This window comes from Microcebus murinus, chromosome X (genome assembly GCF_040939455.1).
Source record: "Microcebus murinus isolate Inina chromosome X, M.murinus_Inina_mat1.0, whole genome shotgun sequence".
In the NCBI taxonomy this organism is placed as follows: Eukaryota; Metazoa; Chordata; class Mammalia; order Primates; family Cheirogaleidae; genus Microcebus; species Microcebus murinus.
In genome coordinates, this window is record NC_134136.1 from 112,594,698 (window position 1) to 112,622,691 (window position 27,994).

Below are 27,994 nucleotides of genomic sequence, written 5' to 3' on the forward strand. Positions count from 1 at the left end.
ACATTGCATTACTTCCTAAAAAGCTGAGTTAAGGTGAAAAAATCCAGCCTGACCTGACTGATGCTGTAAATGTTTAGATGACCAGTATCCAAATATAGTTACAAAGGTACTAGTAAATGTTACAGAAGACTTCTGTAAAATATAAATTACCTTTTTTATTAACCTAGTTATAATTAAACTCTTTGTACTCAAATGGATATGTTATTTTTTAGTGTTTCAAATTAATCCACGTTATATAGTTGAGTAGTTAATTATCTTTAAAGTATATTCATAAAGCATATAAATGCTTTTAGTTTTACATAATCAATTACTTAAAACTTATATTTAATTTCTTTTTAACACTTAGGCTATATGCTAAGAATAGAAGTGATAATTTTTTTAACATTTTGCCTAAAATATTCTAAAACTTATCTTTCTGCAGAAGTTAGAAGGAAAAAAAAGGATTAAAGAAATTATTTCTCCCTCAGCTTAAGTTGAGATCAGATATCTAATATTATGGACAGTTATTTTTAATGAGAATACAGTAAATAGCATACCACAGCGTGATGGTATGGAAACACAATGTGGGAGTCCTACGGCAGAAACACAGATGATTTGGATATAGAAAATGTAGGTTTCAGGGGCAATCAGTCTCCATTACTCTGAGGCACCTGTTCTCTCACACTAACAGCTAGGCTTGAGAAAAGATTTCTCTTTAATGTCTGTGGTAAGATCAGAGACTCAGGTCCGGGCTCTGAGGGAGATAACTGGATGGCCACCGTGACTATAGGCCAGCCCAGTCATCCTAACTTAGGCAATGGGATAGGGCAGTGCTCACCAGAAATATAAACTGGGATGTGGGGCAAAAGTCTGACTTAATAATAATACTGGTTGAGTAGGGGGGAAAAAGGTTGTAAAACAGTTGTTCTAAATCACTTAATACTGATAATGTGAGTAGCCATGAGTAATGTGAATATTTGTATATGAAGAAGCTGTGAAGAACAAATAAGCCTGTGTCACATAGTCCATAGCTTGTTATGAGGGCCATGTGAGCATAAAAGTATAAAACAGGACGTATCTGTGTAAGCTTAAAATAACACAATTATAGCATATATATGCATATATATGTATGTATGTATGTTATGTATCTAGCCTTTTAAAAATATGCTTTTGAAGTCAAATGTGCTCATACCTTTCGGATTTTCATTGTATTCGTGAATGGCCCGTTCCTCTAGGCAGGCTTTTTCTTCCTGTAAATAATAAAAAAGCAATATAACAAAAAATATATTTGTTCTGTGCTAGAGAACTTAGTCTTGATTTTTAAGCAGGGTTCCAGAGTCTGCTTCTAGCTAATGACATAAACGTGACAATTACTTCACTTTTCTGGGCTCTTGTAAAATGAGGGGCCTTAGATGCTGACTGATTGCAAATGTCTTCCTAGCTTAAAATTGTGTGATAAAAAAATGTATGATTCAAGAATTCTCCTCAAAGAAGATTCAGGAACACTAACTGGTATATGACATGTCGCAACACTTTACATTGTCAAATTGGTGTTTAATGATTTCTATGTTAAAGAATCTGAGGTACCACCATGACTCATAAAAGTTCCCTATAAACAGAATCATTTCTCCCCTCTGAAGGAAAACAATAACTGCTAGAACATTTTCTCTTCTTAGTAAGAGAAAGGAACCCCAGAAAAAGGAAGAATTAAGAAAGAGAATGAACTCTATGGCATAATGCCATTTTTAAATTAAAAATAGATGCACACAAAACAATACATGTTTTACAAGTTCACACTCAAATAAGAAGACAAATATGTTTCAGTGGTTGTCTATGTTAGGGAAAAGAGGAATGGGAATGAGGCTAAAAGGAAATAAATTTAAATAAGAGGGAAGAGCCTCACACAGACCAATGATGAGATTGTTTCATTAACTAGAAGGTATGACTAGCTCAGTGTTCTGCACAAAAAATGAAAATGAAAATGAATCCGTACAAAGTCATTCAGTTTGGGTTTTGGAATTCCACACCTTTGAAATTAATCCAGAGTAGGATTAGAAAATGAATGATTTCCAACCTACCAACTATCTCCTAGCAGGGTCACTCTCAGGCAAAACTGCCAAATTGAAGAGATTATGTTTTTCACACCCCTAACTCCACTTTCAGGATGACTTTTCCTTCCTCAGTGATAGTTTCTCCTAGTCCTCTCGTACATACTTTTGTCTAGACTGCATATCTGAGGAACTGATCACATCAGATACTGCTGTGACCAACTTTCATTCATCCATACACATGTAAATATGTGCAGGTATGTCTACACATACACATCCCATTTCTGCCACTAGCACCAGGGCTCCTAACTTTGCATTTTCAGCATTTCAAGGACTGGGTGCACAACTTCTTGGTTAATTTCCCAACAATATCCTGGCCCATACCAGTAGACTTACACTTGTGGAAAACAGAATGCTACCAAACAGTGTAGAAAGTATGCTAGAAACAAAGTTGGCCTGATTCATAAATTAGCCAATGCCTTTCCAATGGCACATGAACGAAGTTATTCATAGAAGTATTTCTGCTCCTGAAGGAAGTTGGAATCTGTCCTCTGCAGGAACCAGGAAACCCATATGCTCTCTCTTAGCCATGATCTCAGGATTTAAGCACCTATCATCATACCTTTTCATCAGTTTTAGATGAGCTGTTCTCAGTTCTTTCTGTCTCTTCTGTTTCACTGTTGTCACCTGAAGAAACATTTTCATCATCTCCCACAGATTTCTTCTCACTTTCCAGATTTTCCGAATTAATTTCCTCATCCATATCTTTTGGTTCTGATCCTTCAGTTTCTGAAAATTTGTGATCCTGTGACAAAATTGATCATCAGAGGAGAGTAAGATTTTCTTTTGTAAAATTAGAGATAATTTTTTACCATCTCAAAGAACACACAGAATATTAATTCAAATGTTGAAATCAAAGAAATAAAATACTGCATAATACATGTTGAATGTCAAGTTACTATATTACTAAGGATTTTATGCATGCTGTTCTACTTCAACAACTAGAATTACCAAAATTCTATGAGCACCTATGGCAAGGTTAAAATGGAAATAAAAATAAATATGCTTCCTTGGCTGTCTCAAAGAGTGCTTTTAAAATTAAGAAAAGTTAAAAAGTTTTCTGTCTACTATAGCATAATAATCATATATATATATATACTATGTTCATTTTCCAAAACACAGGGATTTAGAATCACTTTAGAGGTATGATTCACTGATAGTCATGAGAGAGATAAGTATAATTATTTATATTCCAGAAAAAGATAAAGGGACATAGTTTAAATGGTTTGCGCCTGGTTATTAAAAGCAGAGGGAAAACCAAACAGAGGTCTATCTGGCTACTGGCCAGCTCATCTAAATTATAAAACAGCCTGTCTATATATTTAATAGACTGATAGTCAATCATGTAATGCTTATTAATATAAGTAAAAAATATTAGTTTTAGCCTGTATTCTATCTCAGATTTTTTTTTAGTTCATATTTTGGGTGAAATACTCTTATTATCACTAAGAGATTAGGTTCCTTAATGGGTTTTCCCCCTATGCTTTTCATTCACATGCTTCACTAAAGTTATAATAACCTCTAAAATAGGTGAGGCAGTATCAGTGCTATTCACTCCCTTGAATAATGTTTGTACAAAGTTCATCTTGATAATATTTGATTCAGATCATATACACCCTTTATATCCCCTATATAACTAGCTTTTGGTGGTCAGCTTCCTAGTGGCTGTTTGGCTAAGGATAAAGCCTGATACCCAATAGGATCTTTAGTAGGTGGTTGGAAAACAATGCCTCTAATAAACTCACCTTTCTTTTGATAAAAATACAAAATGGGAGAGTTCAGGCTAAGGAAAGGATATGTTTATATGGTACACCTTAGTAATAAATATAAGTGGCACCCTCAGGCCAGCAGCACCAAGGGTGTGATCTAATAACATTCCCACTGAGGCCAGGCAATCCCTAAGTAAGGCCTTGAGATTCAAAAAAGTTTCAGAAGCCACTCTGGGAGAACCTGACTTAGGTTAATCCAAGGTCATGAGGCAGTGTATGCAAGAGGGGGAACATGAGAGAGGGGAACATGATACCAGGGCAGACAGCTATATCAAAGGATTATTGGTTAGGCTGGGTAGGGTTAACCATGAGGCAGCTACCATTTACCAAATAACTTCTGAAGCGTTCTTTGTTTCTGCATGATTTCCCCTCTAAGTGACTTATATATTGTATATTATGCCTAGCCAGATGCACATTATGGGTAGCTAAACTTATCAGAGACAACTTTACTTTGAAAGGGAATGGGAAGCAAGATTACTAGATTTAAGACTTATGACTCATAAGCAGTTATATTCATAAACATACATAAATGAAAGGCTAACTAGGAAGAACAGTGCTCCTGAGACACAATTTCATACTATGCCCCTCTGTCTCACAGAGGGAGGGTCAGTGAGCTGTATTCCACATAGTCCTTAATTACTTGGAAAGCTTGGTTAACCTAGCACTTCGGCCAACTCCAACCAGTCTTGTTAATCAAGTTATTAATGTAACCATAGGATAAAATGCTATTATAAAAAGAACATTGGGGTTTTACCTTAGTTTAGAAATAAGCAAAACACTCATCTCTTATAATGAAGTACAATTTTGCTTATTAACTATAAGAAAATCTGGAACAATGAAGAACTATTAGAACTATATCATTTTCTAAATTTGAGAAAGCTATTAGAAAATGACATTTTCACTAGAAATCACATCATCTATTATAGCACTTTGTACTTACTAATAAGCACATTTAAAATTATTCTACACACATCTGGACAACTACTTTAAATCACAGAAAGTACTTACCTTCAAACTGAAACAATTTGGGAGAGACTGGCAGATTACTGGCATTTTATAAAAAGAAAGGGTAAAGTTTAAGTACATTCTTGGCACTAGAATCATATAAGATGCAAAGGTAGTCTGGAATGGTCAAGTACTTGCCTTGTGTTAGGACCACAGTAAAAAAAAAGAAAGTGAGTGGGCCTGACCTCTAACAAAAGAACCCTTATTTTATTGGTCAGACAGGACACAGTGAGCTGTAGTTTTTGGTCTGGCTTGGGGCGATACTTTTTATATTTCTTATGGGAAAGATCAAGAAAGCAAAGGTTCCTCCTGAGGTTTCAGTTTGGTTAAGAATACAATTATACTGCATGCTTTAAGAACCAATTCATGAGTGGATTAATAAAATGTAGTATATGTGTACCATGGAGTACTATTCAGCTTTAAGAAACAATGGTGATATACTATAGCACCTCTTGTATTTTCCTGGATAGAGCTGGAACCCATTCTGCTAAGTGAAGTATCTCAAGAATGGAAAAACAAGCACATGTACTCACCAGAAAATTGGTATTAACGGATCAACACCTCAGTGGACATATAGGAATAACATTTATCGGGTGTCGGGCAGGTGGGAGGGGGGAGGAGGGGATGGGTATATACAAACATAATCAGTGAGAGTGCAACGTTTGGGGGATGGTCATGCTTGAGGCTCTGACTTGAGGGGGGAAAGGGGCATGGGCAATATACATAACCTTAATACTTGTACCCCCATAATACGCTAAGATAAAAAAAAAGGAGAGCATTCTAGAATGTTCTCCCTTAAAGTAATATCTGTATTTTATGCAAATTAATAAAGGTCTGCTTCCCCCTCTCCCTCCAAAAAACTAGAGATTGCTGGGGTGGGGAATGGGAAATGACTGAAGGGGGTTGAAGAGGAGCTTCTGGGGGAGCTGATATTGTGCTTTTCCTTGATTGGGATGTTGATCAGTTTGTAATGGGTATGATTAGTTTGTGAAAAATACATAGTGCTATACATGTATAAGATAGGTACTTTGTGTGTATTATAGTTTTTTTAAAAGTAAAAACAAAAAGAAAAAATCCCCAAACTATAAAACATAAAATTGTATGCTATAATTCTGGATATATACATGTTTCAATGTCATATAGGGTAGAAAATGTTTTCCAAATGGGTTAATATAGCATAAAACTTTATATTTAGGTAATATAGGTAGGAAAAATATATTTTAAAATTTTAATTTCAGGTTTGTTTTTTTTTAGGACAGGAAAAGTTAACATGTAAGTCCATGTTTTAACTACACTAGATATCACTGAGGCTATAGCAGGGATTGGGAAAGGTATTAGATACAAAGACCTAAGCACTGCTTTCCAAGCCTTGCTCTAATCACTCACAGCCTGAGCACAGCACCTAATTAATGTGCTTTACAGTCTGTCCGCAAAATGAGAAAATAACATTAATACCTACCTTGGAGAGTTTGTGTAAGGATTTAAAAAATTATTTACAGAGAAAAATAACATGAAAAAATACTATATATTTAAATAGAAGTGATTTTTACTTCATAAAAAGATAGAATTCCTAGTATGCGTTGAAGACTATCAAAAACCAAAAATCTTGGACTTTTTTTGCCATAATGTCCCAGGTCTTAACATTAGAAATGGTTCTTTTAAAGTGTCCACTTATTTGTTCTACCTCTTCTACACATCCTTTTATTCTAAGCCAGGAGCCCAGCAGCTAGGGCAGGTGAGGGAAGAAGGTGACCAGGTGCCTGTGAGAAGGAGCAATGAGAACCAGGATAGCCTGAGATCAGCTTCAGGCCAGGGTTGCCCACAAGCAGGATGCTCCCAGACTCTCAGGCTTTCCAAGAGAAGTCTGAGAAACATTTTTAAAATGTAAACTCTCCCAATATTTCAATGTTGGCAACCAATTCAAATTTTTAAAAATCACGGTGTATACAAAACAAAATAAGTCTGTGGGCCAGACCACACCCAAGGGCAGCCAGTTATGACCTCCAAATTCTTGGCTATTAATGATATTATTTTATAATCTCTAATTCTTCCTTCTTTCTAGGAACTACTCCCTTACTTCATTCCTAATCCTGTATTTTCACCACCAAATACATTCCAGTTTGACTCTGCACAAATGAATGTAATGTTCAGGGTACAGAACGTCTTGCTGATAAGCATTTTTATTCTCTAGTGACAGCACTAACACCTAAATTTTAGTCTAACCTCATGAGTGCAATCAGCCTTCCATTATGCTTTAAACATTAAGGAGCATTATTGACCCCTGTATGGTGTGTAACAGTAGAGTTTCACTTCACCTAATACTTACAGGTCATCAGTATTTTAATCCACGTTATTCCCACAGATCTATTTCCATAAGCCAATTTATTTTTTGGTTATTATGTTGTATTTAAACACAAGTCAGATTCATAGGACTAAACTCATACACACCAACTGGTGACCTGGAGATTCATGAGTGTAGCTTTGCATCTGCCTTAGTGTGATCAGAGAGGATAATTCGAGCAATACAGGTTACCATTTGCTGAGTGCCTATAACATGTTTCATGTGTTAAGTAATTTAATTATCAAAAGACCCCCACTCTTTTGTTAAAAGAGGGAAATAAGACTCAGAAAGATCAAAAACAACAAAAGTTTTTCCTGGTGACCACATAGCTAATCAGTGGAGGGCTGAGATTTGAATTCAGGTCTACTGGACTCCAGAACCCATGCTCATTCCCAAACCTGCCCAAATAATTTGAAAATCATAATGGCTATCCTCATAATTGTTTTCTTTTTCCTTCCCTCACTAACGTTTAAAGCATTGCAGACTCTTCTTTTGATTCCTAAGTTCACATCGATAATATCCTATTCTTATTTATACATTAACTGCAAATAAAAATTAAGAATTTTTTTTCCCTAGAGTACCAAAGTCTCTAGAAGATATTAATACATCTGCCTTCCTATACTGAGAATTGTGCCAGTAGTGCTCTATAACTAATATTTAATTTTCAAAGTTTAGTTCTGATTCTATTCTTCTGCAAAATAAGACTTCCTGCAGCTCATTCTTTCCTGGCAATGTGGATTCTGCCCCTGGCCCTCCACTAGGCCACATCCCAGAGGCTCTCTTTGCAGCTGCTACCACTCCTTTCTCCTTGACATCTCTTCCTTGGCTTGGGCAGCACCTTTCTTTCCTAGTAAGCGACTACCCACCCCCTTTGGAAACTTCACTTTCTCAACCTCCTCCTTATCAATACTGATGTTTCCTTGGATTATGTTTTCAGTTCTCATCATCTTCACAATAGGAATGCTTCCTTTCATTCAAATCCAGTTTTAATGACAAAAGCTGGAAATATTCAGCAATCTCCCCTGAGCTCCAGACCCATGCATGTATCTGCTTACTGAGTATCTCCTGCAGATAATCTAAATCAACAAGTCCAAAACCATCTCCCAAACATGCTCCTAGTTCCCTATGCTCAGTCTTGCTGAATAGCACTAATTCCCCCTCAGTTCTCTAGGCCAGAAACAAGAAACACTTAGCCATTCTCTTCCTTCCCAGCTACAACTCTTTACTAAGCCTTCCCATCCTATTCCTGAATCTCTTAATACCACATTTCCCCATCTCTCCATATCCACTGTCCTGATCCAAGCCCTCTTCAATCCTTGCCTGGTCTACTATAACTGGCTCCTAACTGGTATTCCAGACTCTGGTCCTGTCCCCTTCCACTTCACCCTCATATTGCTGCCAGAATGATCTTACAAAAACCCAAGTGTAGTCAACTTACTCTTTGTTTAACATCTCTTACAGACATATAAGGCCCTCTGCCTCTTTATCTATGACCAAAGTATACTCCAGGCTGCGGTTACACCAAAACACTCTCATGATTCCCACCAGCCTGGAAAGCCCCCTTCCCCTCAACCCCTCTGCCTGGTTAAGTTTTACTTGATGTGACTCAGTTCAAGCCTCACTACTCACTCCTCAGAAGTCCTTTCCTAACCTTTTTCTGTCGCAGATAAAGTTCTACTCCTAAAATACCCTATAGTACTAGGAAATTTTCTGCTAGCCGGTGGAAATGGCCTAAGAGTTCCTCAAGATTAGGAACCATTTTTTACTCTCTGCAAACTCAAGACACAAAACCATTTTCTTCTCATAAACTAAAGGATTTAATGGAAGAAACATTTTCTTCTCATTAACTAAGGGATTTAATGGAAGAAAATCACAGATTTGTTTTTAGAACTTTTATCTTTGGGCAGCCATGACTAAAAGCATAGGGTATCAGGAAACAAAAGAGAATTGTTAAATAGTTAAGGCAGAGCCACGGGGACTTCTTTCAACTGGTGATCTTTTGAGAAATCTGTATCTAAAGTCCCTGACAGGTAAGAGGGCCACAGGCGGTTGACTGTAAGCTGCTCTCACTTCTTGAGATTGACCTGACTTGGGAAAGCTTCTGTCCTTTTTTTGGTATTTGGTACATAGATGTTGAATGAATAATATGTACCAAATATTAAGTTATGTGGTGGATACTGGGCATACAATATCATATTGAATTTTCCCAACAGAAAGAATGAAGGAAGAATAGCAGCACTTTCCTCCATGGTTGCATTTTATTTTTGATATATACGTATATAGCAAGTTTCTCTATATAGTGAAACAACAAAAAACATTTCAATGGAACTCACCTCAAGTGCTGCTGTTCAGCAGCAGCAGATGCTTCTGTAGTAGGTACTCCTTTGTAGCTTACCTTAAAGTCTTTTTTCTGCCAGAGTCCTCATTAGGAAACTGTAACTCAATGGATTCTACATATACAACTGACACTTCCCTCAGTAATGATCAGTGATAAACTATAGTAAAAGCTTGAACATCCAGCAGATGGGGACAATACAGAAGGAACCAGTTATTTTAATCTATGTAACCAAGTATGAATTCAAAAGGGACAAACTGGTCTCATTCTTAGACTTCCTTTTCTTTCTCTCCTATGATCTATAAAGTAAATCACTTCTGTTCATGAGAGTCTGGCAAGACCTGGTTCTTCTATCCCCCTACCCCACTGCTAACCAGAAATAACCTCTTCCCTATAAACTTCTAGAGAGTACTAGACCTGCCATATATGTGACTAAATAAATGTTCACTGAACAGTGGACACAGAAAGTCGGTATGCTTAGTTTAGGATAACTGTTTGCTTTAGTATAACTGCTAGTTAGTTTGAAGGTAGGATGCTTTTGGTGACTAGACTCAAAATTTTTTACTGAGGAAAGAGATAGCAGAAATTCTGGTCTGACAAAGCTCTAGTTGGTAATGAACAACTACTGTTCCTATAGAATCACTTAGGTTACCCATTCTCGTTCTACAATTTTCCAGATGAAGAAACTGAGGCCTGCAAAGGCTAAGAAACAGTCCCGAGTTCAGAGAGCTTAAAAATACAAAGCTGGAAGTAGAGGCCTGGTTTCAAAGTGACTAGGCCAGTGCTCTGTGCTTGCATGAACTACTACTTCTAAAGAGTACAAAAAATTTTTGGCTGGGAAAATGTAAAGAAATACTATATAAAAATAAACATCTAGACAAATTCAAATACTTAAACAGGCACATTTTAGGACATCATCTCAGTATTGCTGGCTGATTATCTCTTCAGTGGAAAATGAATACCCATACCTTTTATGTTAATAACTTGAGTTTAAGAGTTTCTTATCTCCCTGAAGGGTTTTCTTTATGAATTCCATGTCTATCATTTATCTTATTTAATAATTTTAAATATTTTTAAATAACCATGTTTTGCACATATACTGTATCATAGCATCAGTTCTATTCTACTATAGTACTTAATGAATGTGGTAGTATTTGGTAAAGCACTGCAATGCCAAATCAATATATTTAGTTAGTTAGGGGAAGCTACCAGAGATCCTTACAGCTGAGATAAAATTTACAGTTGCTCCTAGGAAATTCTTCACTTTGTATGATTCTAGTCTTTTTCCTCATGTCATGTTCTTTCTCACTCAGGGAATCAAATATGCAAAGAATTCAACTTTACAAATTCACAGGAAGTTTATTATCAAAATCGTACTTGAAAAAAGTTAAGTATAAGAAATTCCTCATGACCAAGATATATGAAAGGAACTAGGAAAGGAAATCAATTGAAATGGAAGCTTTGAATAAATAACAATCTAACAAACTAGCTGCACTATACAGATTAAAAATTTTAAGGGAATATGGAAATTACTCAAGTGGAAATCTAGCCTCTCTAAAATTCAATATCTAATATTAGACAGTTTATCTTTTCACAAACAATTACTAACTGTATACATTTAATTTTTATTTTACTTGAATCATTCTGACAAGCAACAGACAAATCGAGAATTACAAAACAGTGAATGAAGAATACATTGAGGGCACATAACAGATACTGGAAATGAAGGTTTTGATAGTACGTTAAAGCTTGGAAATTATAGGAGCTTAGAAATACACAATTACAAAAGACAAGAGACATTAAAGCTATCACAACTTTTCAAGAATAAAGAACAAAATTGTATAGAAAACTAAATTAATTTTAAAGTGTAATTTTTCTTTCTTAAAAAATTCTTATGCAAATAACAAAAATGACAGAGTAAGTCAGCCTGTCAAAATGAAAAGAATCTACGAGTTAGAAAGGACTACAGTTATCATATTATCTCATCCGCTCCATTTTACAGAGGAAGCTAATGTCCACTAAATAGTTTTGCCTAGAGGATAAATATATAGTTTTACATATACATTTATGTTCATCTCCATTGCATTAGATATACTGCCATCTGCCTAGATAGTAACTAAAAGAGATCACATTATTAGGATCTAAGTTTTGAACACAGGTATCACTTTGTTGATTTTTGCAAAAAGGACACAAAAAAAGGTAAAAAGACAACACTTTCTTTGAAATGTGAATGCCTCAAGTTAGCTTTAGACTATCATCCATTCTTATAAAATTATTTTATGTCGTAGTTATAAACTATAATCATAGACTGAAAAAAATGTGCTAACATATTTATAAGAAATTAGAAATTTTTATAGCACTTAAGGATCTGTGCCATTTTTAAATGGACCTATATATACAAATAAAATACTCTTATAGTCATGCTTATTTCTTAAATATGTCTTTAATGAGAAATATATATTAATTATCTGATATGACCTTTCAATATATTCTAGTTATAGATTTATAATTTGAGGGGAAATACACCAAGATATTAAGATATTAGTTTAAGAGAAGGCAAAATTTACTAGTGCTTACTGTTGTCTTTGACCCTTTAACACAACTGGCATCAGTTTTTATTATCACATATAAAATAACCATGACATAAAATTAATTTAATAAAATGTAATGAGGGTCTATTATGTGCAAGGTGTTCAAATTAATTAGCTGGCCATAATCAGCTAATTTAAAGATTGTTACTTCAATTCCAAATAATGTGGTAATACATTATTCCAGAATCTTTTGGAACCTGATGGCCCATTTTTTAAATGTTGTTTTGATTGTGCTGGCACTTTGACCCTCTGCTCTTTCCCCTCTCCTCCTGTGTCAGTAATTGACTTCTTTTGATATGTTCTATGCTTGTCATATTTCATAGATCCTTTTATTTTGCTTACTTTTTTTGACTCCTCTTCTTTACCTTGCTTTTCCTGCCTTTCATTCTCTTCCTCATCTATGACCTGGTATTTTCCCTCTTCTTCCTCATTGTCTACTTCTTCTTCTTCCTCTTCTCCATTCTTCCTGTTTCCTACCCTTTCCCTTTCCTCCTCCTCCTCCTCCTCTCCTTCTTCCTCCCAGCCCTCTTCCTCCCCTCCTCCCTCTCCTTCCTCCTCTCCTCCCTCTCCTTCCTCCCCTCCTCTGTCTCTTTCTTCTTCCTCCCCTTCTCCTTCATCCCCTCCCCACTCTCCTTCCTCCTCCTCCCCTTCTCCTTCTTCTCCTTCCCTCTCTTCTTCTTCCTCCCTTTCCCTCTCTTCTTCTTCCTCCTCTTCCTCTCCTTCCTCTTCCCCCTCTTGTTCCTCCCGTTCTTCTTCCCCCTCTCCTTCTTCCCCTTCCTCCTCTCCTTCTTCCCCTTCTCCCTCTCCTTCTTCCCCTTCCCCCTCTCCTTCTTCCCCTTCTCCCTCTCCTTCTTCCCCTTCCCCCTCTCCTTCCTCCTCTTCTTCCTCTCCTTCCCCCTCCTCTACTTCTTGTTCTCCCTTTCCTTCCTGCCCTTCCACCTCTGCTTCTTCCTTTCCCCCTTCTCCTTCCTCCTCCTCTCCTTCCTTTTCAGCCTGTCCTTCTGCTTCTTCCTCCTCTTCTTCTTCTTTCCCTTCCTTCTCTTCTCTGCCTCCCTCCTCTTCTTCCCCTTCTCCTTCTTCTTTCTCTTCTCCCTCCTCCTCTTCCTCTTCTTCCTCTTCCTCCTCTTCTTCCCCCTCTCCTTGCTCTTCCCCCTCTCTTTGTTCTTCCCCTTCTCCTTGTTCTTCCCCTTCTCCTTGTTCTTCCCCTTCTCCTTCATCCATCTCTTGGTTTCTTTCTTCCTGATGGCCTTGCTCCCTCTCCTTTTTCTCCTGTTCTTCCTCATCTTTCTTCTCCCATTCCTTTTCATCTTCTAGGCTCTTCTCTCCCTTACCCAGGCTCTCCATTTCCCCTCCTCCCTTGTCCATCTCACCCTGCTCCTCCCCCTTATCCCTTTGCTGTTGCTCCACTCCTGATCTACTCCCCTCACAGATTCCATCCCCTCCAGGCTCAGGCCAGTCCTCTGCCTCTCCCCCTGACTCTCCTTCGCCTTCACTCACCTCTGCTTTGTCTGTAAGGTCATCTGAAAGGTTCTCTGATTCCTCCTCTCTTCCTTCATGCACCTCCACATTCTCCTCATGTGCCTCTACCTCTTGCTCCTCTAATTCGCCTCCTTCTGAATCCTCTGCTCCTTTCTGCTCTTCTGGAATCCCTGACAAGTGGTCACACTTAAAATCATATTTTGCCATGACTTTGGGTATTTTGGGTTCAGTTTCTTTCCCACTTCCTTGTTTAATAAATTTTCTGCTATACCACATGCTTTGGTCAGTTTGTACATCCTCCTCCTCTTTCTCTCCACTACTAAATTCTATTGACTCAGGCTGCTTGAATCCATCAGCTATACCCTGTTGACTCTCACTTTCATCTTCCATGTAACTGTCTGGCTCTTCTATCAATTCTCTTTGACTGTCAAAAACCACATCTTGCCTGCTACTTCTCCTTTTCTTAACAAAATCTTTATTTTCTTCATTCTCAGTATTCATACTTCTATCTAGTAATTTGTCAAAGAATGAACTATTACTTTTTGTATTCTCTTCCCTTTTTCTTATCTCCCTCAGACCTGCTCTTTTCACCAGCTTAGTTTCCTTCTCAGAGACTCTTTTTTCTGCTTCTGAATCCTTCTGACTACATCCTCCATCACTTTCCTTTTCTATTTCCTTAACATCAACTTGATCGATACCTCTTTTATTTTCACGTCTAAATATCTCTTTTTGCAAACCCTCTCCATCGCTGGCAGTCTGAGGTCCCGCCTCGCCTGAGTCATTACCTACTTCCTCATCTGAAAATGTTTCCATGGTCGCAGCCGCTTGCATCATGAATATCCCTTTTGCCACATGTTGTTCATATGCTTTCCTTTCTTTCATTTTTGACATCTCTTCATATTCATTACTATCATCAGTTTCAGTATCAGCTGTATGCTGCATCGATTTCTCAATTGTTTCTTGTTTCTGTAAATTTTTTGAAGTAATCGTCATACTACTATTAGTTGACAAGGTAACTTATCTACTATAAATTACTGCCAAGATTTTACAAAGTTTCACTAGGATAATTAAAGTGGTCAGTTTTACCAGACATTTTGCTGAGGTGTTGTTTTCTTTAGGGATAATTTATGCCACTCTCTAGGTCTGTGATATATTTAATTTTGATTTAGTAACATGTATGTACTTTTGTTTAACTTTCAAATCTTACTACCTGCCTTAATTTTGCCATTAATCACAATACCATCAACATTTATTCTCTTCCCCTTTTCTCAATATGAATCGATCCTTACACAAAACTCATTTCCAGGCAGATTTTTCAAGATGGTATTAAAAAATGTACACTTCATTTGCATGTAGTGCAGCTCAGAATAATTTTTCCACCTTCCCTACCATTTCTAATTTTCAAATTTTGATTTGTCTTTTGAGTCTATAAAATTCACAAAATTAAAGAAAATAAAAATGTAAGCAATTTTAAAAATAGTTTATTTCTAGAAGAAATAACTGAAATAAAAACTGCACATGAAATCTTTTTCATCTATAAACTAAATAATGAATAACTGATATACTGTTTTTCTAAACAAAATCTTTATAGGGGTTTTCAAATTTCTGACCTTCTTCCTCCTATCTATTAAATTCCTGAATTATAATAATTTATATACATGAAAAAACACTAATTTGTATACATGAAAAAGTACTAAGGGTAAAATATAAGATATGAAATCAAACATTGAAATTTGATGATACATTAATAATATGAAATTAATTTCCTGCTGGACAATCCAGGGTAAAACCAAATTGTTGGCCTAAATTCTACAAACGAATGCATTCAAATATCAGATGGATTTGGGTTTCTGGATAGTAAAACCTAAATCAAATTGTGGATAGTAAAAACTAAATCAAATTGTATAAATTGTAATGAGTGCTAGGCATAGGAAAATTAAAACAGGACGAGTTAAAAATTAACAAGCACATATATAGAAATAGTATAACAAATCATCCTTTTTATTCACTAAAGTAGGCCTGGTAGGGCCAAAACTTGAAATCACTACATGAAGTATAAAATGTACATCAGCTTAGGAGGAAGTGCTTTCCTTTTCTATTTGTTCTAGGTTTTGTTCTTTAAGAAGTAATGATTCTTGGCCGGGCGCTGTGGCTCACGCCTGTAATCCTAGCTCTTGGGAGGCCGAGGCGGGCGGATTGCTCAAGGTCAGGAGTTCAAAACCAGCCTGAGCAAGAGCGAGACCCCGTCTCTACTATAAATAGAAAGAAATTAATTGGCCAACTGATATATATATAAAAAAATTAGCCGGGCATGGTGGCACATGCCTGTAGTCCCAGCTACCTGGGAGGCTGAGGCAGAAGGATCACTCGAGCCCAGGAGTTTGAGGTTGCTGTGAGCTAGGCTGACGCCATGGCACTCACTCTAGCCTGGGCAACAAAGCGAGACTCTGTCTCAAAAAAAAAAAAAAAAAAAAAAAAAGAAGTAATGATTCTTTAAAGAGCTCTAAGGGAGACAGGCCCAGCTACCAGAATTAATTTCTAAATGTATGTGCCTTTCTTTCCCTAGCACAATAAACCAGCTCAGAAGAGGCAGAGCCCAGAGTATAAGAAAAGAGAAAGGAAAGATGTCCACTTGGAAGTATAGTTAGTCAAAAAGTCAGTCAATATTCCCTGAGCTTCTACAACTGTGTTAGAACAGCTCTCTCATATTCAAAGGAATGCTGGTATTCATTAGGCCTCTCAGTAATATAGATAGGACTAATGAGGAATGGCTCTAAATTTTTATAATTTAGCAAGATTTTCTTATGTTTCAGTGGCTTTGATTTTAAAGATTTTTAACTTCAAAATGTAGCAAAGGCACTACAAATAGAAATTAAATGTTTTTTAATAGCCTTCTCCCCTCAATTTACGTTCTCCAATTTATTTCCCTAATCCTCAAATCCCTTATCCTTTCATCCCACTGGTCCTTAAAGCTAAGAAAAGCAAAAGATTTCAGGACAAGACTTTGTCTCCAGGGTTGTGAAAACCACAACCAAACCACAATTCCATCCTCTTACTATTCATTAGTCGTTAAAGGTTTCTCTTTCTAACCCATGAATGGTCTCTAATTTCCAAATGTTTACTTTAATCTTGTTTTTATGCTATTAATTACTTGATAAATTAAAGTCTAATCCAAAAATTGCAAAAGTAATTATGAAATATTTTCACTAAAATCACAAAATTTTAGAGCTAGACAAGATATTAATAACATCCAGTAATAGTAGCATAGTAACTCATTCAAAATCATACTCAACCAAAGTCAGAGAGTCACTCTATTAATAAACAGTGACCTCTTCCTATACATCAGAACTATAATCATAATCTATTGCTTGACAGAAAGAAATGTATGGCTATTATAACTTAAGTTAGTGATGTCAAGGAGCAAATTTCAGCAATAAAACTCTACCACTTTTGTTGCATCACAGAAAATACATACCAACAGAACAAGCCAAAATGGGGGTTATTTACATTGTATTCCTCTGTCTTTTAAATTCCAATATATACAAATGCTTACCTTTCTTGTGTTCTTTCCAGAAACTTCCCTCCCAACTTAAACAGTTCTTACCCACCATAATGATATTAAATGTTTGCATTATACCTTTTGTTTTTGAATTGGTGATAATCTTAATGACTTGTCATTGGAATTCCAGCTCATCATATGTGTCTGAAATAAATAAAAAATGAAAGTTCTAAAAAGAATAAAACTACATATATGACTATATGATTATATATTTAAACATTATAAATAAATAAAATGAATAGTTCAGATAGTAATATAGTCTACTCTCAATGGCTATACTAATAATGTGAAGATCAAAATAAATTTTATTACATTTGAATTATACCTCAATAAAGTTAGTTAAAAAAGAACAAAATGAAATGAAAACAAACAAGCAACTTTTTATGCATAGAAGAGTATAGCAAGTATACATACACACAATGAACTAAAATTCAAACTCATATCTAGATAGATAGATAGATAGGAAATCATTACCATATTTAAGACATCAGTAGTTTCTCCAAGGCTTTCTGAATCCTCTCCTGAAGAATTTTCTATCTCTTTGCCTTTGATCATTTTATCTTAAAAATAATATGAATGATTAAAAGGGGAAAGGGAAATGCAGATTCAACAGAAAAGTGAAAGGCAACTGACAAAAACTAAAAATTATTCTGTAATATAAAATGTAGGTATAATTTTACTAAAAGCCCTTTAACCTAATGTCAGGGAAATTGAACAAAATTCATTCAGAGCGATAACTAGTTTTAAAATCTCTTTTTGAAATTTAAAAACTTTGACACTGATTAGATAACAATTGCTTCATTCATATGGACAAGCAAACACTATTTGTTTGTGAAAATACTACCCAGGTATCGAGCACTATGACAGCTAGTACCAAGAAAGGCCCCAAAGACCTGCATCCTCCTATGTAGTTTGCTTGTACATTACACCAGGTTGGTCTGTGTGTGTATGACCAATAAAATAACCAGACATGACTGCAATGGCATCATAGCTTCTGTCTTGGTTACACGCATTTTTTTTCTCTCTCTCTCTTGCTTGCTTTCTCTTTCTGTCATCACTTGCTCTGGGGGAATCCACATTGTGAGCATCTCTATGGAGAAGTCTATGTAGTGAGGAAGTGAGGCCTCCCACCAATGGCCATGTGAATGAGCTTAGAAGTAGATCCCCCAGCTCCAGGCAAGCCTTCAGATAACTGCAGCCCCATCTGACAGTGTGACTGCAACCCCATGGAAGACTCTGAGCCAGAACCATCCAGCTAAGCTGTTCCTGGATTCTTGACTCACCGAAACTGTATGAAAAAAACAAATGTTTGCTGTGTTAACCTGCTACGTTTTAGGGTCATTTTTTAATGTAGCAACAGAACTACTAGTACAAGCACCTAGAAACTTTCACAGAAAACTATAAGGTTATTACATCATAAAGCAAATAATTAAAAGTCATAAGTTCTATTTGATCTTATATTTTTTCTCAATTTCTTACTATACTTTCATTGATCACCTGTATATTTATTTGAGGGTAGCTCTTTAATGAAGTCTTCACTAAAAAATGCCAGTCCACACTGATCTTTCCCTTTTAAATCAATTTAATTGAATGAGAAAGTAATCATTTGTACCTATTCCATGTGAGGTGATATGCAGAATAGCAACTTAAGTAATTGCTAATTCTTTTTTGTTTATTTTTATTGTCTATCATTAAGGTGTAAAACAGATATTTTTATATACATTTGTAATTTTTAATTCTCTCTTTTTTTTTTTTTTTTGTGACAGAGTCTTGCTTTGTTGCCCAGGCTAGAGTGAGTGCCGTGGCATCAGCCTAGCTCACAGCTACCTCAAACTCCTGGGCTCAAGCAATCCTTCTGCCTCAGCCTCCTGAGTAGCTGGGACTACAGGCATGTGCCACCATGCCCGGCTAATTTTTTCTATATATATTAGTTGGCCAATTAATTTTCTTTCTATTTATAGTAGAGACGGGGTCTTGCTCTTGCTCAGGTTGGTTTCAAACTCCTGACCTTGAGCAATCCGGCCACCTCGGCCTCCTAAGTGCTAGGTTTACAGGCGTGAGCCACCGCACCTGGCCAATTTTTAATTCTTAATGAACATATAGTCTAGAAGGGAATATAAAACATATGGCATAGAGGAATGACAAATAACATCCAAGTTGGGAACCAGGAAAGGTTCCCAACCAGGAAAGGTTTCATTAAGGAGGTACATGGAAGGATGAGTCAAATTCTGAGAGGTAGAGGAGGAGGTAGAAGGGGAAGAAAATGAAGCCCATTCCTAATAAAGTAGCAGAACAGTAATCTGAACAAAGAGAGGAAAGAAGCTTATATTGAAAGCTTATCATATGCCAGGAACATATGCTTTTACATATGTTAGATTAATTCCATGACAACAAGAAAGGTATTATATCCTCATTTTATAAATGAGGAAACTAAGCTTCAGTGACCCTGTTGGTGCTTAGCGTCAATCTCAGGTCTGTCTGACTCCACAGCCCATGTTCTTTCTACTAACTAAGACTTTGAATAGCTCAGTTTGAACAAAATCAGGGGTTAGCAAACATTTTATCTAAAGGGCCATACAATAAACATTTTAGGCTTTGTGGTCTATACAGTCTCTGTCCTAATTAACTTCTGACATTGTAGTGTGAAAACAGCCACAGACAAATCATAAAGGAATAGGTATGGCTGCATTTCAATAAAACTTTATTTACAAAAACAGGCGGCTGGCTGGATTTGTCTGATGGGCCATTGTTTGCAGACTACTGATCTAAACAAAGGTTATCAGAGAAAAAACTATTCGGATATAAAGCTAGAAAAGCAGGTGGGAGTTATATGAGAAAATCTATACTTGTTTTCATAAATATCAAGGATTCACTGAAGACACTAGAGCAGATGGAAACTGAATTGCACCTGAAGAAGATTAATATGGAAAGTGTTATGTAAGATAGATTGGGCAGAGCAGAGAACATAGGTTTGGAAAATATATAGTAGATTATTTAAACTAATGGCCTTGCCTCAGACTTGACTGAGAAAACAGAAGTCATCGGACCTGATCCACTTGATCTGCTCACTGGCAAACATACACCAATTACCTACATTTGTACACCAGTTCTAATTTTCCTTTTAAAATGTAGGGCATTTTTCCTGTTATCAAAGGCTGCTGTGTACCCCTCCTATCTTCAAAGAGCTTTGCACCTTTGGTTATACTTTCTCTCTTCTATACTACCAAGTTCTCCTGGACTACTGGCTCATCCATTAGCATACAAATGTGCTCCAGTATTTCCTATTGAGCCCACATCTCCCTCTAGCTGCCAGCCCATTTCTCTGCTCAACTTCATCATCAAATATGCAAAAGAATTATCCACATATCCTATCTCCTCTTCACTTTCTCATTTCTCCTTCATGCCTCAATTTTTAACACTCTGGCTCCAGCACTGATCTTCCGCTGGAACTATTCTTGTTGAGATCTCCAGTAATCTCCATAATACCAAATCCAGTGGATGCTTCTTTGAGCTCTTTTTCCTTGATCTTTGAGCAGTACGTTGCATTCATGACACTACTCTGTCCTAATTTCCCTCCTCCTACCTTACTGGCTGACAAAGCTTAGGAAGGATTCTTCACTGGCTCTTCTTCCTCTACCCTCTAAATACTAGATGTTCTTAGGGCTACGTCCTGGGCCCCTTTCTCTTCTGATTCTACTCTCTAACAGGTGATTTCACCAACTTCCATGGATTTTAAATACCATGTCTATGTTGATGGTTTTCAAATTTACATCTCTAGCCCAGAGTTCTCTTCTGAACCTTAGGCTTGTTTTTCAACCATCTGCTTGATACTTTTACTTAGATGTGTCACAGATATCTCAGGCTCAATTCTTAAATTTCTTCCTCAGACTTGTCAATTATCCTCTTGCTTAGGAATCATCCTTGATTCCTCCCTTTATTTCATGCCTATATTAATTCATTAACATTTAGCAAGCCAAGTTGGTTTTGTCTAAAATGTATTTCAAATCTACCCTCTTCTCTTTTCTCCATCTCCACCATAAACACCATCATCTCTTGGAAAAGGCTCGCAAGTATTTTTCCTACTTCTAGTCTTGCCTCCATATAATTCACACAAAGGCAGAAGTGATCATCTTAAAATGTAAATTGGATTGGAACACATGAGTCCACTGTTTAAAACTCTTTAACTGATTTCTGTTATACTTAACAAAAATATTCAAATCAAATAAACCTCTTATGGCCTATAAAGTCAAATAATTTTTCACTCTTTCTCCATCATCATCATCTTGTCCCGGGCCTTTTCCCTCACTTTCTAAGCCCCACTAGTCATCTCTCCTTTTCTTATAAGCTGCCTCTAAACCTCTGTCTATATAATTTTCTTTGCCTGAAATGCATATATACTTTTTGCATGGCCATCTCTTTCTTATCCTTTATATTTTAGTTTAAATGGCACCTTCTCAGCAAAACCTATTCTGATCTCTTCTCCTCCATTATAAAGACTGAAGTCTGCGAATGATTTTAAAAAGTCATATTATGCACTGGCTACAACTTTCAAAATACTTTTCATTAAAAGAGGTTTAGCAAATAGTCACAAGAAAGATAAGGGATGGCTTTTCCTTTTGATCTAGCTATAAAATTATGTATATTTTCACATTCAAATTTCTTGAAGTGGCAAACAACTTTCCCCAAAACATAAAGATCTTTTCCCTTGTATACACTACTTGTCAGAATCTACTACTTTTCCCATGTCCAGGGCTGAAAAGCACCATTAGACAATGATTCTTATTTCAAAAGGAAACATACAAAAGTTGTGGGTCAGATACAGGAAATTAGCTCATTAGCAAGGTCCCAGTTACAGTTATATTCCATTTCCATGGCCCATAATTCTTGCTTGAGTTCCTGATCCTTTATTACTTCAAACTTTTGCCTAAATTCCTGATCTCAAAGATACTAAAAATTATCTGTGCCATGGTTCTTAATCCCTGATGCCTAGATTTATCTTCTTAATTTCAACCCTACTGCTTACTCTCTGATCTCCTGGTCCTGGCTTCTTGTCCTGCCCCTATCATCCAAGAACATGCCCTGCAGTAACACACAGACACACCTAAGATACACAAATATTTGTAAACAAAATTATTTAGAAGAGATGTATAATAGCAAAAGAGCTGGAATTACAATTTTAAGCATGAAATCTTCATCTAATAGGCAGTGAGGTAGAAATGTTAATAATAATCATAACTATATTTGCTAAGGGGTTTCTAGAGGTGCTGGATTCAATACAAGTATTTTATATGCCTGATCTCATTTAGTCCTCCCTGTCACTCTCTCAGGTAGATATTATTAAACCCTTTTCAGTTAGTAAATGTTAGAACTGGTATCTGACCCCAGATCAATTTGACTCCATACCCCATGTTCTTAACCACGATGCTATATTGCCTAAATACAGAATTTCATGTAAGTCCAGAAGACCTGCATTCAAATCTTATCCACTGATGAACTGAGTGACATTGGGCAAGTCACTTTATCTTTCCAAGCCTTGCTTTTCTCATCTGTAAAATGAAAAATATAACTCCTTCCTAGTTCATGGAGTCATTTCAGGGTTTAAAGGAAATAAAGTAAAGGAAGGTACTATGTATGTTATGTATTACTCTATAAAAATATGCTGCTGTGGCTATGTGGCACTCTTAGGGCCACTGACAGTGCTTTCTATTTGTAAGGGTATTCTTGGATTTGAGTTCAAGTGAAAGATGTCAGGCTCTAACCAGGGAGAGAAAATTTAATTAACTGGAGAAAACATCTTAACATGAAAATGATAGGAATAAAAGTCACATTTCTCCTCAGAAGAGAGAGTAGCAAATGTTACCTGGCTCCATTGGTGGCAAGGAGTCCTCCTTTTCAGATTTGGTTTTGTCTGGCAGGTTACTCATAGATAAATGGAAAAGGTCTGAATTAAGGGGGAAAAAAGCTGGTGCAGTAGCAGTCCCTTCTATTGGAGGTAGTGTTCGCACAGTGTGAATAGAATCTGGGGATTTCTCCTTTAAAATAAGCAAGTTAAATAAACTGTCAAATGGTGTTATATATTTAATATTTATATAAACTTCCTTGCAGTTGCTAAAAATATTTAAGAGAAAGACTTCAAAGTCTGCCAACATTCCACAACATTCACTTCTTAATAATCTCCAAGGGCTCAAAAACGTTTTGTTCTGTTATCTCTGTATCTTAGTTGCTCTAAGTTGTCAATTTGGAAACCTTTTTTCCACATGATGGAAAAAGTATATGTGCTTTTTCCCTGAGAAACAAAAAAATTACTCATGAGATGTAAACAAACAACTACTATGAAACACTGATGAGTTATTTCTCAACCTTCCCATATATACTCTTTCATGATAAAAAGCCAGATTTAACCTTTTTATTTCAAAAGGAATATGTCTTAGAACTTAAGATAATTTTCAAAAAAGGGAATATCTCCTTTAAAAATTATTTGCCATTTACTTTTTAAAAATATGTATGTCACTGAAACAATAATTTTAAAGCATAGGAGAATCTCCAAATTTAACTGAAAGAAAATATTCCTTCTCTCAAAGTTCTTATTTCTTTGTATTTTACATTTTACTATAGTGCACAACCTTCCACTGCTCATGAGGTATAAGTAAAAGAATATAGCATTATGCAAGATGATTAAGTTCTAGAGATCTCTGTATAACATAATATTGTGCCTAGAGTTACAATATTGTATTATACACTTAAAAATATGTTAAATGGATAGATCATGTTAAGTATTCCTACTACAATAATAACAAAAAAGCATATATCAAGTTAAAGTAGAAGTCAATCCACATGCAGTTGAAAAACACAATTCAGCATTCAATCTCAGGTAATAAAATAGACCTGTATAAGAATGCTTTGTATAGTACCACTGTCTATATGCAAAGGTTATCCATGAGAATTTGAATTTTGTAATTTGTCTTTAACAGCTTAACTCTGAATTCACTTTAAAAGTTTATAAGCCTTCAACTCTAATAATCTTATTTAGCAAATTTATCTGAGAAGACCCTTCTTTGACTGAAAAAGAAAATGCATTTTTTCTTCATGTTTTCTTGGCAGTGCGAGATAATACTATTATTAATACATAGTACAGGCCGCGATTGTACCCTCTCTCGTCGCCGCACACGTGCTGATAGAGTTCTATCCAGTGTGTTTCCTGAGGTCAGATTGCCAGTGGGCAGAAAAGTTGATGCATATAAAGAATCATTTCCTTCATCTAATTCAATTCCTTCTGCCACACCAAGTCGAGGAGTAGCAAAGACTAGCATGTGACATCCACCACAAGCAACCTGCAGCATAAATCCACAGAAAATTAATCAACACTGGCTTCAAACACAAATGAGTTTTTAACTGTTATCAGCTATAAGACATTTATTTAGTGCCAGACTTCCTTGACTGACTTGCTCTCTCTATATACACATACACCCACTATTATATACACATATGTATTATAATACATAGTGTATGAATTATAATACATATTCTTTAAACACTATGATTGAAAATTATAACAAGTTGAATCTACCATTTTACTTTCAATTTAATATAATATATAGAAAAAAAGTACTTGGCACATTACACTTCTCCTTACAAGTTAGAAAATGTTATATTTTAACCTGGGAGCAACATTGAAAACTTAAAAAAATTACTCAGAGAAGTTCTACTGAGAAAAAAAATATGATCTAAGAATCAATCCCTCAGGATAATTATGCTTCTAAGTCTCCATATTTATGTGAGCACTTTCTAAGTTTAACACTTAAATGTCCCTTAGAGGAAAATGTAAGCATGCATGATGATGGAACAATAAAAAATGAAAACATTCAAAGAATTTTGAAAAATAAATGATTTTCAAGAAAATGCTATAAAAACATAGCACAGTATTTTCAATACAGTGTCTAGCCTTTTTATAGTGTTCTATATGGTGTTGTAAAAATAGCATATTCTGAATCTTTCCTTCATATTTTCAAATTTAAAATTTATATATGTTTTTGCATATCACCTTTTAAAATTATCATACCCATAAGGCTCTAAGCTCAATAAATGAGGACTTGGTCATTTTGTTCATCACTGTATCCAGTACTTTGTATCCATAATAGTATAGTATCTTACACACAGAAGGCTTTCATTAAACAGCTGTCGAATCAATACATAGGAAATGTTCCAAGTATGAGACCCTGAGTCTTAGAAGAACAAATTTCAAGTGATATTATCATCACCAAGTAAAGAGAATTTTCAAAAGTCTATAGTTCTTAACTGGCAAAAGTATTAGAAATAATAGAGATACAATGCCTTATAGTGATGTGACAGTGAAACAATGCATTTTTTTCCTAATAAAATTTAGCCAAAAAACATATCTCAAAACTCTTCATTTATTATCAGAATTTCTCTTGTGCAGATTTGAGAGTCTCCATAACATTTTATTCAACAAACATTTATTGAAGACTACTATGAGCAAGGTACTCATTGGGCAGGGTGCTACACAAGATACAAAGTTTACAGGCTTAACACAGTCTCAGCTTTCAAAAGACATATGAGAATGAAGCAGGGGAGTCAATATTTTGGCAAAAAAGAAGATGCTAAAGGAGGAAAATTAGGAAAGGGACAAATTTTCAGAGTGGCATAAAGTCTGATATTTAGCTTTGAAGAAACTAGTATATTTATTAAATATATCCATGATATTCTTTTGTACAAACATGAAAGTACTTATTTTCTATAAAATACTGAAATACTCAAATAAAAGAATATGAAAATGTAAACAGGGAAATATGATGCCCTTACCAACTGAACAATAAACCTCAAAAAATTAGAACACAAAGTGGGAACGAACTGATTGGTAAAATTCTCCAGTCCAAGTCCTAATTTTCCATGTCGACCATCTCCAAAAGTATACATAAGGCCTACATCTAAAATGCAAAAAAAAATGAAGATAATTATAAAAGTGTTACTTGTAAGGATCTATTTGTAAGCAGACCAATATATTAATTTACTTAATACACTGCAGTTATAATTTTCCCCTCAAATTTTACATTGAATTTACTCAGATCCATTGATCTTTCCACATTTTCTAAGGTCTCTGTGGTCCTGCACATCAGGCAACAGATATTCTGACAATAAATCACTAAACCTTGGTGGTATGTGAAGTTGAAGCCCCGTTGTGCAAGGCACTGTGTGGAGCAGCGGCAATACAGCATAAGATTTTGTGATACACACCATATTCTCAAAGGGAAAGAGATGTTTGTACTCTGACCCGTCATATCCCAATACAATCTGTTTTCTTTTTTCAGAGTTTTTCAACCTTGGCACACTATTTATATTTGAGGCCAGATAATTTTTGGTGGTGTGGGTCTGTTCTATGCATTGCAGGATGTTTAGCAGTATTTCTGGCCTCTACCCATTAATGCCAGTAGAAAAACCCCCCTCTGCAGATGTGACAATCAAAAATGTCTCCAGACATCTCATGTGTCTTGGGAGAGGCAGACACCCAAAATCGTCACTAGTAGAGAACTACTGGCCTAGATCAATCCAGCTGTCTCTTTTATTAATTTGGCTCTTGGGCTGCAGAATGTTCCTAATGATAATGCCATAAGCCAACCATGCTAACTAGTTCCTATACAGGTATCAGGCTCATGATGATGATGATGAAAAATCTTGTTGCTTCTTTCCAGTTAATCCTTTTTCCCACTGCCACAGTAGCTATTCTGACTAAACCTTTGTTCCTTTACTAAAGTCCTTCCTTCATACTCTGCATCTCAAGCAGGGTAAGAGGCAAGCAGAAGTAAAGGGTGCAGAGGAGAAGGATTTCCCTCCAGTCTGGGGATTAGGAAAGGCTTTCAAAGTAAAACCTAAAAGATGAGTTGGGTTTAACTGCAAGAAGAAGGGAGCAAAGAATCTTCCAGACAGAGCCAGCAGTACATAGAAAGGCTCTGAATCAAAGAGGAAACATGACTTGGGCAAGAAACTGAAAGGCAACCAATTCCCCTGAAGGACAAAGAAGAGACTGGTATGAGATGAGTCTAAGGAGGTAAAAAGAAACCATACCACAGAGGGTCTTATTAGTTCAGATTAAGAATTTTAATTTCTGTTTTAAGAATAGTAAGAAACTAAATGAATGGTTTGAAACTGGGAAATGACTGGATAGCATTTGGGGACTTCTGGTTTAAGATGACAAAGTGGCTGCATATGAAGCAAATCCAAGAAAATTGAATAAAAATGATTTAATAACATATTTCAGTAAGGTGTCAAGTTCAAAAATTAATTTAAAAAGATTCCCCATAAATAAGTGATAACTAGTGTTTACTCTTTAGAGTTATAATTTCACTATTACATATTTATTTCTTTTATAAAAACTCCTTATTGCCTTTATCCCTTCTTCCTCCTTCTTTTTGGTCCTGATTTCTTCATCCAAAATGCTTTTTAAAACTTGCCTTTTTAATTTTATTATCTTTTGCCTGAAAAAATAAACTCTGATCCAAATTGCCTGATTGTACTTTCAACTTCAGAGAGCTTTTTAAAATATGATCCACTAGCCATAATGTGGAATCGGCAAGAACTTACAGATAACTCACTATATACATCTTATTAGTTCTAGAGGAAAAAAAAAATCTGTAACATTTGTCCCCTGGGGAGGACTGATGAGCAAAAGGGCAAACAAAGTTAATGTTCAATTATTTGTGCTATAACTGTTGTCATCAGGAAGAAAGGTATTATAAAATTTTAATTAAATAATCTAATTGTATATTAGATGATACATAAAAACAGTGTGTATTTAACATCAATGGAAATTTAG

At 35.8% G+C, this 27,994-nt stretch overlaps 1 protein-coding gene across 5 annotated transcripts in view; it reads right to left on the reverse strand.

Annotated features, from left to right (window-relative positions):
* The window catches only part of RPGR (retinitis pigmentosa GTPase regulator), a 50,602-nt gene that overhangs the window by 4,049 nt on the left and 18,559 nt on the right, over window positions 1-27,994 (reverse strand). The window contains exons 9-17 of one of the 5 annotated variants that reach the window (XM_012736677.3): window positions 25,987-26,111; window positions 24,315-24,497; window positions 23,027-23,198; window positions 17,641-17,726; window positions 17,245-17,310; window positions 14,393-14,573; window positions 13,626-13,777; window positions 2,650-2,832; window positions 1,172-1,229 (exon numbers count right to left, since the gene is read on the reverse strand). In XM_012736677.3, the coding sequence (XP_012592131.1) occupies window positions 1,172-1,229; window positions 2,650-2,832; window positions 13,626-13,777; window positions 14,393-14,573; window positions 17,245-17,310; window positions 17,641-17,726; window positions 23,027-23,198; window positions 24,315-24,497; window positions 25,987-26,111 (1,206 nt within the window). Of the gene's footprint in view, window positions 1-1,171; window positions 1,230-2,649; window positions 2,833-8,272; window positions 14,574-17,244; window positions 17,311-17,640; window positions 17,727-23,026; window positions 23,199-24,314; window positions 24,498-25,986; window positions 26,112-27,994 lie in introns of those variants that run through there. The other 4 variants (XM_075999672.1, XM_075999673.1, XM_012736676.3 and 1 more) reach the window with 4 other exon arrangements.